At 47.0% G+C, this 12,500-nt stretch overlaps 1 protein-coding gene across 1 annotated transcript in view; it reads right to left on the bottom strand.

Annotated features, from left to right (window-relative positions):
- LOC140348182 (opioid growth factor receptor-like protein 1) overlaps positions 1-4,154 on the bottom strand; it is a gene marked incomplete at its 3' end in the record, with an annotated part of 19,735 nt that extends 15,581 nt beyond the window's left edge. Inside the window, exon 1 of the mRNA XM_072434266.1 lies at positions 3,841-4,154. Within this exon, the coding sequence (XP_072290367.1) occupies positions 3,841-4,011 (171 nt within the window). The remainder of the gene's footprint in view (positions 1-3,840) is intronic.
- Between the last annotated feature and the right edge of the window lie 8,346 nt (positions 4,155-12,500).

Below are 12,500 nucleotides of genomic sequence, written 5' to 3'. Positions count from 1 at the left end.
ATATGTCTGTTTGCCGTAACCCGACCGACCTGCTATGAAAGTAGCCGACTGATAAATAAATATCAGCTTGTTATCTTGACTTTCATCTCAAAGGACTGATGACGCACAGCGTGACACATGCGCGTCATCATTTTCAATCCTCCACGTGTCTGTAACAAAACAGAGCGCGCGCAGCAATCGTCTTGCCTTTAATAAGTTGGTTTACCCCTGTCGGCGCCACTGACATGTCCAGAGTAATGCCAGGCTCTGTCAGGGTATGAAATTTGACTTACGCAAATGCATTCTGGGATTGAAACACGCCCAGTAGCGTCATCACAACAAACATGGCGGCGCCCGTGTCCCCCGCATGTTCCCCCTGCTTGCCTTCGCTACCAAAATAAAGGATAACGACTTTCAAAAAGTCGATTGAAATATCTTAAAATCGTGAGATTTAGTCTTCCGATCGGGTTGATAGAGACGTTTTCCGTCATTGACTGTTAAAGCCTGACCCCTGGTGGTCACTCCGACTCAAAAAATGACAAAATTTGGATCTTTTTTTTTGCCTTCAAAGTGAAAAAAAAATAAGAATTTTCCTACCGACCGACCCAGATGAAAAATGTTGACTCGGGTTAAAGCAAACAGACAATTTATTTGGGGCGGCCTTATTGAAAATATATTATTTCAATCTTTGTAATAGAAAAGAAACTGACAAAGAAAAAAACAAAGAAACTGACATTTGTTCTGAGGAAATTTAAAATGTTGCTTGTTGTTTGTCATAATTTAGACCTGATGTAATTACGTGATATTACACAAGTAATTACATGATATTACACGTGTAATTATGTAATATTACACGTGTAATTACATGATATTAAACGTTTTCCTACATGATATTAAACGCTGTATTACATGATATTACACATGTAATTACATGATATTAAACGTGTTCTTACATATTACACGTGTAATTACATGATATTAAACGCTGTATTACATGATATTACACGTGTAATTACATGATATTACACGTATAATTACATGATATTACACATGTAATTATGTAATATTACACGTGTAATTACATGATATTAAACGTTTTCATACATGATATTAAACGCTGTATTACATGATATTACACGTGTAATTACATGATATTAAACGTGTTCTTACATGATATTACACGTGTAATTACATGATATTAATCATGGTTACTATATGAGATTAAACGCTGCATTACATGATATTAAACGTGATGCTTAATTATATTAAATGTGTTATTACATGATATTAAACATGTTCTTACATGATATTACGGGTGTTCTTACATGATATTACAGGTGTAATTACATGATATTACACGTGTAATTACATGATATTAAACGTGTTCCTACATGATATTAAACGCTGTATTACATGATCTTACACGTATAATTACATGATATTACGGGTGTTCTTACATGATATTACGGGTGTAATTACGTGATATTACAGGTGTAATTACAGGATAATACAGGTGTAATTACATGATATTACGGGAGTTCTTACATGATATTACAGGTGTAATTACGTGATATTACAGGTGTAATTACATTATATTACATGTGTAATTACGTGATATTACAGGTGTAATTACGTGATATTACAGGTGTAATTACGTGATATTACAGGTGTTCTTACATGATATTACAGGTGTAATTATGTGATATTACAGGCGTTCTTACGTGACATTACAGGTGTAATTACATAATATTACAGGTGTTCTTACATGATATTACAGGTGTAATTACGTGATATTACAGGTGTTCTTACATGATATTACAGGTGTAATTACGTGATATTACAGGTGTAATTACGTGATATTACAGGTGTAATTACGTGATATTACAGGTGTAATTACATGATATTACACGTGTAATTACATGATATTAAACGCTGTATTACATGATATTACACGTATAATTACATGATATTACACGTGTAATCACGTGATATTACGGGTGTTCTTACATGATATTACGGGTGTTCTTACATGATATTACGGGTGTAATTACATGATATTACGGGTGTAATTACATGATATTACGGGTGTAATTACGTGATGTTCTTAGATGATATTACAGGTGTAATTACGTGATATTACAGGTGTAATTACGTGATATTACAGGTGTTCTTACGTGATATTACAGGTGTAATTACATGATATTACAGGTGTAATTACATGATATTACAGGTGTAATTACGTGATATTACAGGTGTAATTACGTGATATTACAGGTGTAATTACGTGATATTACAGATGCTCTTACATGATATTAGAGGTGTAATTACATTATATTACAGGTGTAATTACATGATATAACAGGTGTAATTACGTGATATTACAGGTGTAATTACATGATATTACACGTGTAATTACATGATATTAAACGCTGTATTACATGATATTACACGTGTAATTACGTGATATTACGGGTGTTCTTACATGTGTTCTTACATGATATTACGGGTGTAATTACATGATATTCCGGGTGTAATTACGTGATGTTCTTAGATGATATTACAGGTGTAATTACGTGATATTACAGGTGTTCTTAGATGATATTACAGGTGTAATTACGTGATATTACAGGTGTAATTACATGATATTACAGGTGTAATTACATGATATTACAGGTGTAATTACATGATATTACAGGCGTAATTACGTGATATTACAGGTGTAATTACATGATATTAGAGCCTTTATGCTGCTGTCGTTTACCTGCAGCTCGTTTCCGTCGCTCGCCGCTCGCATGATATTAAACGCTGTATTACATGATATTACACGTATAATTACATGATCTTACACGTGTAATTACGTGATATTACGGGTGTTCTTACATGATATTACGGGTGTTCTTACATGATATTACGGGTGTAATTACGTGATATTACAGGTGTTTTTACATGATATTACAGATGTTCTTACGTGATATTACAGGTGTAATTACGTGATATTACAGATGTTCTTACGTGATATTACAGGTGTAATTACATGATATTACAGGTGTAATTACATGATATAACAGGTGTAATTACGTGATATTATAGGTGTAATTACATGATATTACACGTGTAATTACAAGATATTAAACGTGTTCCTACATGATATTAAACGCTGTATTACATGATATTACACGTATAATTACATGATATTACACGTGTAATTACGTGATATTAAGGGTGTTCTTACATGATATTACGGGTGTTCTTACATGATATTACGGATGTAATTACGTGATATTACAGGTGTAATTACGTGATATTACAGGTGTTTTTACGTGATATTACAGGTGTAATTACGTGATATTACAGGTGTAATTACATGATATTACAGGTGTAATTACGTTATATTACAGGTGTAATTACGTGATATTACAGGTGTAATTACATGATATTACAGGTGTAATTACATGATATTACAGGTGTTCTTACAGGTGTAATTACATGATATTACAGGTGTAATTACATGATATTACAGGTGTAATTACATGATATTACAGGTGTTCTTACAGGTGTAATTACGTGATATTACAGGTGTTCTTACGTGATATTACAGGTGTAATTACGTGATATTACAGGTGTAATTACGTGATATTACAGATGTTCTTACATGATATAACAGGTGTAATTACATGATCTTACACGTGTAATTACGTGATATTACGGGTGTTCTTACATGATATTACAGGTGTTCTTAGATGATATTACAGGTGTAATTACATGATATTACAGGCGTAATTACATGATATTACAGGTGTTCTTAGATGATATTACAGGCGTAATTACATGATATTAGAGCCTTTATGCTGCTGTCGTTACCTGCAGCTCGTTGCCGTCGCTCGCCGCTCGCTCGCGCTCCTCCACGGGGCTCGCGCGCTCGCACACGCCGCTCTCCTCGCTCTCGTGCTCGGAGTCGGAGCCCCAGGTGGAGTCGCACTCCTCCACCGTGCTGGGCTCCTTCAGCCTCCATCCTCCCGCCAGGTTCCCCATGGACAGCACCGACACGCACCGACCACGCACCGACACGCACCGCTCTCACTCCGCGTCCGCCGCCTTCACCGCGCTTTGTCCGCTCTGCCGCCGCCTCCGCCGCCTCTGCCGCGCTACATCTCCTCCTCCCGCGGCTCACGGCGTTTTAAAGGAAAGAAGCGGGGGTTTCCACATCAGCGGAGCAGCAAGAGGAGCGGCGGGAGGAGCGGAGGGAGGAGCAGCAAGGAAGGAGGAGCGGAAGGAGGAGCGGCGGGAGGAGCGGCGTCAGGCGCGGCGGGAGCGGCGGGAGGAGCGGCGGGAGGCGCGGCGGGAGGCGCGGCGGGAAGAGCGGCAAGGAAGGAGGAGCGGCGCGAGGAGCGGCAAGATGCGGTGACGCGCGCAGGGGGCGGATCCACTCTTAAAGGGGGCGGATCCACTCTTAAAGGGGGCGGATCCACTCTTAAAGGGGGCGGATCCACGGATCCACTCTTAAAGGGGGCGGATCCACGACGGAAACTAAACACAAGAGTCTGACAAAGACTACGACAAAGTCTGAGGAATAAAGTCTGGCGGTAATGCAACACTTGGATGCCAACCGCCATAAAACAACAACAACAACATCTTAAAGGGGGCGGATCCACTCTTAAAGGGGGCGGATCCACTCTTAAAGGGACAAAAACACCTGCCGACCGCCATAAAACAACAACAACAACAACAACAACAACACAACAACGAACAATACCTCGTGCACTTGGATGCCAACTGCCATAAAAAACAACAACGACAACAGTTTGGATATTACGGCAACATAGAGGAACGCCTCGGTCCGTATGACGGGGAAGAAGAAGAGGAAGCGTGACCTGGTCGGTGACGATATGAACAGCGGGGAGGACTCCCCTGGAGCCACTGATCCTGTGCAGCGTAGGGCGTCTTCTTGCTCGTCTATGGAGGGCTCTCTCAGTGAGGAGCAGGGCGGGGGGGTTGCAGATGTCGGGGATGTGAGTTCAGAGTGTAAGGTGTTCATAAAGCTCGCGCAGGATAATGCGTCCTTTAAGGGGTGGGATCCGATGGCGTTGACAAGGAGCCTGACTGTAGCTGTGGGAGTGGTCAAGCATGCGAGTGTCCTTAGGGATGGCTCGCTGCTGGTTGTGTGCAAGGACGTGGCTCAGCAAAGGAAGGCGATTGAAGCTAAGTGTCTGGGGGGGAAGGACATTCTTGTGTCTGATGCTGTAAGAGGCACGGTCAGGGGAGTTATAGTAGGCGTCCCTACGACGACATCTGTGGATGACATAAAGGAGAATTTGACTGGAGCTAAGGTGGTGGATGCTAGGCGGTTGAAGATGACCCGGGATGGGGTAAGGTGTGACAGCCTGTCGATAATGATTAGATTTGAAGGTGGGATCCTGCCTCGTGTGGTGTGCGTTGGGTACATGCGCTATGGCGTACGCCCATATGTTCTGCCGCCCCTGCGTTGCTTCAAGTGCCAGCGCTTTGGGCATATTGCAGCGGTCTGTAGAGGGAAGCAGAAGTGTGGTAAATGTGCAGGAGACCACGAGTATGGGAAGTGTGACGACGGAGCAAAACTCAAGTGCTGTAACTGGGGGAGAGCATAGCTCTGCCTACGGGGGATGCGTGTTCAGCAAGAGGGCTGCGGAGGTGCAAAAAGTTAGAGCCTCTCAAGGCATATCCTACGCGGATGCGGTCAAGAAGGTGTCTGGTAGTCAGGTGACGGTGGATGCAGTGGGGGCTGCCAGTGCTGCTGGTGTCCTAGGCGACAGGGGAGGGGGCAGCGTTGCCCGCAGCCAGGGGGAGGTCCCCACTGGGATGCCCGTGAGTGTGGCTTCCACGGGCAGAGGCCCTGTGGGTGCGGAGGATGTACTAGTTGTGAAGAGGAAAGATTTCTTCCTCTTTATAGTGGAAGTGATTAACTGTACTGGGCAAACCAAGAAGAGATCCGAAAAGACTAAGATCATCGCTAAGGCTGCAGGGAAGTACTTTGGAGCTGGGGGCCCCGAGTGGACGGAGATAGAGGATGCGCTGCGGGAGGGCGCCCTGCCCCATTCTGGCAGTGGGAGTGGGGGGGCTCCCGATGCGCCGTCAGGTTCCGGGGGCTCATAATGGCGGTGGTTGTCTTGCAATGGAATGCGCGTAGTCTTCGTGCTAATGGCCAGGAATTTAAGCATTTTGTCTCTACCTTGTTGAACAAGCCTCACGTTATGTGCGTGCAGGAGACTTGGTTACGACCTAGGTGGGGTTTTGGGATACAAGGGTATGTGTGTGTTAGGAATGATAGGGAGCAGGGTAGAGGCGGAGGTGTGGCTGTGTTTGTCCGAGATGACCTAAATTACGTTGTTGTCAGTGTGAGTAAAGCGCCGGAGGCTCTGGCGGTGAGGGTCTGGCTGGGTGGTGAAGCTGTTACTGTGGTTAACCTTTATAATCCGTGTGGTGAGTTAACGCTAGAGTCCTTACATAGTATCGGTAAGGATGTTCGGGGAAAGGCCGTGTGGTGTGGGGATTTTAATGCGCATAGCGCTTTGTGGGGCGGTAGTGGTACCGATAGGTATGGGCAGGTGGTAGAGGGTTTTATCAATCAAAGGGAGTTGGTTTGTCTGAATGATGGGGGTGGGACCCGCTATGATATGGGGACCGGTGCGGAAAGTGCAATAGATCTTACACTTGTGTCCAAGGAGTTAGCTGGTGTTTGTAGTTGGGAGGTTCTTGGTAATCTTTCTTTTGGTAGCGATCACTATCTAGTCCGCACCGTGATTGGCTTTGGGAGCTGTGTGGTCAGGGGAACGAGGATCCAGAGGTGGCAGTTGGCAAGGGCGAACTGGGGGGCTTTCCCGAGGAAAGCTGATGATGGTTCTAGGGTTCTGCAGGAAGGAGGATTGACTCAGGTGGATGATCTCAATAGTGCAATTGTCTCGCTCATCACGCAGTCAGCGGTAGGCACGATTCCTAAGAGTGGTGGTAGTGGACATAGGAAGCGGGTGCCGTGGTGGACTGAAGCATGTGGTCATGCTGTTAGGGCGAGAAATGCGGCGTTTCGCCGGCTAAGGGTTGCCCACACTGAGGGTGCCCTCATTGACTACAAGAGGGCCCGCGCTGTTGTGCGGAAAACTGTGAGAACGGCCAAGAGTGCCTATTGGAGGCGGTATTGTTCCAAAATTGGGAGAGAAACGCGTCTCGGGGATGTTTGGGGGATGATTAAGCGGATGCATGGGGTTGAGCGCCGTCATGGGACCCCGGTCCTAATACTGAATGGTGTTGAAGCAGTCAGCGACGTTGACAAAGCTGAACTGTTGGCCAGCACCTTTGTGTCGGTGCACAGCTCTGACAATCTCTCACCTGCGGAAAGGCACTACAGGGAGAGTACTTTGGCCCAGAATTCTGAACTGATTGGGCACCAGCCTTCGACTCAAGATGACCTTGACCTTCCGTTTAGTTTGTTTGAGCTAAGGAGAGCACTTTCTAAGGCGAAACAGACAGCCCCGGGTAAAGATGAGGTGTGCTATGACATGCTCTCTCATTTGACTGATGACACGCTTGGGCTAGTCCTGGGTCTTTTCAACCGTGTTTGGGATTCAGGTTGTGTTCCATCTGCGTGGAAACAGTCTACGGTGGTGCCGGTTCTGAAGCCGGGTAGGCCAGCGTCTGACCCTTCAAGTTATAGGCCGATTGCCTTGACGTCGCAGCTCGGGAAAACGATGGAGCGCATGGTTACCGAGCGGTTGGATTACTTCTTGGAGAGTCAGGGTTTGCTTCCCGCGCACCAGAGTGGTTTCCGTAGGGGCAGGAACACCATGGATTCCGTGTTGTGTTTGGAATCTGATATCCAGCTGGCCAGGGCTCAGAAAGAAAAGGTTATTGCGGTGCTCTTTGATGTGGAGAAGGCGTACGATATGGTTTGGAAGGATGGGCTCCTCATTAAGCTGCGGAAGTGTGGTGTGAAGGGTAAACTGTTTAACTGGGTCCGGAGCTTTCTGTCTGGCCGGCGTATCCAAACCAGAGTGGGCGCAGCTTACTCTGGGGTCTATGGGGTGGAGAATGGGATCCCGCAGGGGAGTGTGTGTAGCCCTATCTTGTTCAATGTTATGATTAAGGACATCTTTGACGACGTGGATGGGTCTGTTGGGAGGAGCCTTTATGCTGACGATGGCGCTCTATGGGTGAGAGGGAGGAATCTCCGGTTTTACGAGGCGAAACTGCAAAGGGCAATACAGCAGGTGGAGCAGTGGACCCTGAAGTGGGGGTTTAAACTGTCCGTACGGAAGTCTCAAGTGATCTGTTTCTTCAATGGACATAGGGACGTCTCCCTTCGACTGCATGGGCAGGTGCTCGAACAGGTCAGGGAGGTGAGGTTCTTGGGGGTCACCTTTGACGAGAGGCTTAGTTGGCGTCGGCACATTGATGAGGTCAGTGGTAAATGCAAAAGGGTGAATAACTTGCTTCGTTGTCTATCCGGCCAGGACTGGGGGGCCAGCAGAAGGTCGCTCCTGGGTATTTATCGGGCCGTCATGAGGGCGGCTATTGATTATGGCTGTATAGCCTACATGCGGCTGAGACTAACTTAAAGAAGCTTGATGTGGAGCAAGCCCAGGCCTTGCGCATCTGCTGTAGGGCTTTTAGGACCTCCCCTGTCTCGGCGCTGCAGGTTGAGTTGGGGGAATTGCCGTTACGGCTCCGGAGGCTAGAACTTCTGTTGGCTTACTGGGTGAATGTGCAAGGTCATACGAGCTCTCACCCGGTGAGGGACTTTCTCAGGGTTGATGGGGGGCAGAGTGAGGCTGGCGGTATGATTTTCAGCCAGGTAGGAAATGCGAAGGCGCGGCTTGCGGGGGTTGGTGATCTGCGTGTGAGCCCGTCGGTGGCTTTGTCTGCTATAGCTCCGTGGAAGTTTGTCCCGGCTCCTGTTGATGTTAGCTTGCATGGCAAGCTTAGAGGAGTCGCTGGGAGGGCACCGCAGTTTGCCGTTCAAGCGCTCATCGATAAGCACTCAGGTGATGTGTTTATTTATACCGACGGGTCTAGGGATCCTGAGAGTGGGCGTACTGGCGCCGCTTATTTTGTGCCTGACCTGGGGCTAGCGGTCAAGAAGAGGTTGACAGATCGCCTTTCTGTTTTCACGTCGGAACTTATAGCGATACGGTTGGCGTTGGAATGGGCGGAATCTGCTTTGCAGTGTTGCGGCATTGTGGTGGCCTCTGACAGCCTTTCTGCATTGCAAAGCATTAAATCTGGGAAATCGGATTGCAGACAGGATGTGTTGAATGGCATCTTCTGTCTGATGCTCTCCCTGTCCAGGAAGGATGTGAGGGTTTCCTTCATTTGGGTCCCTGCGCATGTGGGGGTGGATGGTAACGAAATGGCTGATGCACTGGCTAAACGTTCCCTTCGGCGGCCATCAATTGATGTGGCGGTTGAGTTGGGCAAGTCTGAAATCAAGCCTGTTATCAAGAGTCATGTGGTCGGCCTTTGGCAGGAATTTTGGAGCCACTGTGTTACTGGACGGCATCTCTATCACATACAGGGTAGTGTGGGTCCTTGCGGGTCTATGGGCAGGAACGCGTGGGAGGAAAGGGCCTTCGCCCGCATGAGGATTGGCCATACTGGACTCAATTGGTCACTGAGTAGGATAGGCAAACATCCGACCGGTCTGTGTGGTCACTGTCGGGTGCCAGAGACTGTCGAGCATGTGCTGATTTGCTGTGAGGCTTATGATAGGGAAAGGGCCGGGTTGGCCTTGTGGTTTCGGAATAATGGGCGGGAGTTCAATCTGCGGAACGTTCTGGCGATCCAGTCACAGGGTTTGTGTCAGGCTGTGGTTGCTTACTTATGTAGCACAGGGCTGGGTAAACGTTTATAGAGGTGGGGGGTGTTGGAGACTGAGCCGAGGATGAGGAGCAAGAGGATGTTCTAACGCGCTTGGACTTCATGGGCCTAGAAACGCCAAAGTGATGGAAGAAGGACTTCTAAAGGATAAAACGACAAAGACGTCCCATGACCTCATGGGCTTTGTAAAACAACAAAGACGTCCCATGATCTCATGGGCTTTGTACTTCCAAAGCACCGAACGTCAAAGAGGGCGAGGAAGGTGAAGAAGAGTCTCCCTGGAATAAAGCCGGTTGGTCTCTGACACAACAACTATTCTAGTCACAAAAACACATCATGACCTCATGGGCTTTGTAACGCCAAAGCAATGGGAGGAGTACTTTTACGGACTACGACAGAGTCTGAGGACTACGAAACGTCTGAGGAATAAAGTCTGGCGGTAATGCAACACTCGGATGCCAACCGCCATAAAACAACAACAACAACAACAACTAGTCTGGCGGTAATGCAACACTCGGATGCCAACCGCCATAAAACAACAACAACAACAACAACAACAACAACACAACAACTATTCTAGTCACAAAGTCATATCATGACCTCATGGGCTTTGTAACACCAAAGCAATGGAAGGAGTACTTTTACGGACTACGACAGAGTCTGAGGAATAAAGTCTGTCGGTAATGCAACACTCGGATGCCAACCGCCATAAAACAACAACAACAACAACAACAACTTGGGAGGAGTACTTTTACGGACTACGACAGAGTCTGAGGACTACGAAACGTCTGAGGAGAAGTCAAGGCACTGGAAGAAGAACTTTTAGGACTACGACAAAGTCTAAGGAATAAAGTCTGGCGGTAATGCAACACTCGGATGTCAACCGCCATAAAACAACAACAACAGCAACAACAACAACAACAACAACTTGGTCTCTGACAACAACGGACTACGACAGAGTCTGAGGACTACGAAACGTCTGAGGAATAAAGTCTGGCGGTAATGCAACAATTGGATGCCAACCGCCATAAAACGACAACAAAAACAACAACAACTTGGTCTCTGAAACAACAACAACTATTCTAGTCACAAAGACATATCATGACCTCATGGGCTTTGTAACACCAAAGCAATGGAAGGAGTACTTTTACGGACTACGACAGTCTTGAGGACTACGAAAAGTCTGAGGAATAAAGTCTGGCGGTAATGCAACAATTGGATGCCAACCGCCATAAAACAACAACAACAACAACAACAACAACAATCTTAAAGGGGGCGGATCCACTCTTAAAGGGGGCGGATCCACTCTTAAAGGGGGCGGATCCACTCTTAAAGGGGGCGGATCCACTCTTAAAGGGGGCGGATCCACTCTTAAAGGGGGCGGATCCACTCTTAAAGGGACAAAAACACGGTCTGGAATTTTTACAAAAAGTTTGGAGAAAACATGAATTTGCTCAAAGTCTGTGGAAAGTTCACGATCTCGGAAGAACATAAAGTATTTTATTGTTGTTTATTTATCCTGGTGTCAACAATTGTGAATAATTACTGCTCCAGTTATAACACCTGGAAAAACATAGATCTGACTTGTAACCTGGACTGCTGGCTTCACATGCCTGGCTTTAATGCCACACTGTGGAACATTCCAGGCAGAGCAATAATCTCTTTCAGCCACTTTTGTTGAGTTCTGCACAAATAAAAGCATTTCATACAGTTATTAAAACGACACTTTGGAGCAGCAGCTGAACCTAACTGACCTTTACACTGACCCAGAGCCGCTGACCTTTGACCCAGTGTCTGACCTTTGACCCAGTGTCTGACCTTTGACCCAGTGTTTGACCTTTGACCCAGTGTCTGACCTTAGACCCAGTGTCTGACCTTTGACCCAGTGTCTGACCTTTGACCCAGCGTCTGACCTTTGACCCAGTGTCTGACCTTTGACCCAGTGTCTGTTTTGACCCAGTGCTGACGCTGGAAAGCGAGAGAGGAAGTGGTGTAATCGAGAGTGGTCCAGTATCGGTCACTCTCATACCGAAACTCTCGGCCCCTCCTCCAACACTCGGCCCCTCCTCCAACACTCAGCCCCTCCTCCAACACTCGGCCCCTCCTCCAACACTAAGCCCCTCCTCCAACACTCAGCCCCTCCTCCAACACTAAGCCCCTCCTCCAACACTCAGCCCCTCCTCCAACACTCGGCCCCTCCTCCAACACTCAGCCCCTCCTCCAACACTCGGCCCCTCCTCCAACACTAAGCCCCTCCTCCAACACTCAGCCCCTCCTCCAACACTCAGCCCCTCCTCCAACACTCAGCCCCTCCTCCAACACTCAGCCCCTCCTCCAACACTCGGCCCCTCCTCCAACACTAAGCCCCTCCTCCAACACTCAGCCCCTCCTCCAACACTCAGCCCCTCCTCCAACACTCAGCCCCTCCTCCAACACTCAGACCCTCCTCCAACACTCGGCCCCTCCTCCAACACTAAGCCCCTCCTCCAACACTCAGCCCCTCCTCCAACACTCAGCCCCTCCTCCGACTCTAAGCCCCTCCTCCGACTCTAAGCCCCTCCTCCGACTCTAAGCCCCTCCCTGTGAATAATAAGCACTTTGACGTTTTTCAAAGACAGAATTCTTTCTAAACGTTTTGTGGTTAAGAATATGGACTTTTCAGAGCAGAAATCTCACTC

Source organism: Eucyclogobius newberryi, unplaced genomic scaffold (assembly GCF_026437365.1).
Source record: "Eucyclogobius newberryi isolate DKJ021-1_F unplaced genomic scaffold, fEucNew1.0.hap1 SCAF_607, whole genome shotgun sequence".
In the NCBI taxonomy this organism is placed as follows: Eukaryota; Metazoa; Chordata; class Actinopteri; order Gobiiformes; family Gobiidae; genus Eucyclogobius; species Eucyclogobius newberryi.
Note: the sequence above shows the minus strand (reverse complement) of the source record. Positions and strands in the feature narration are given on the sequence as shown.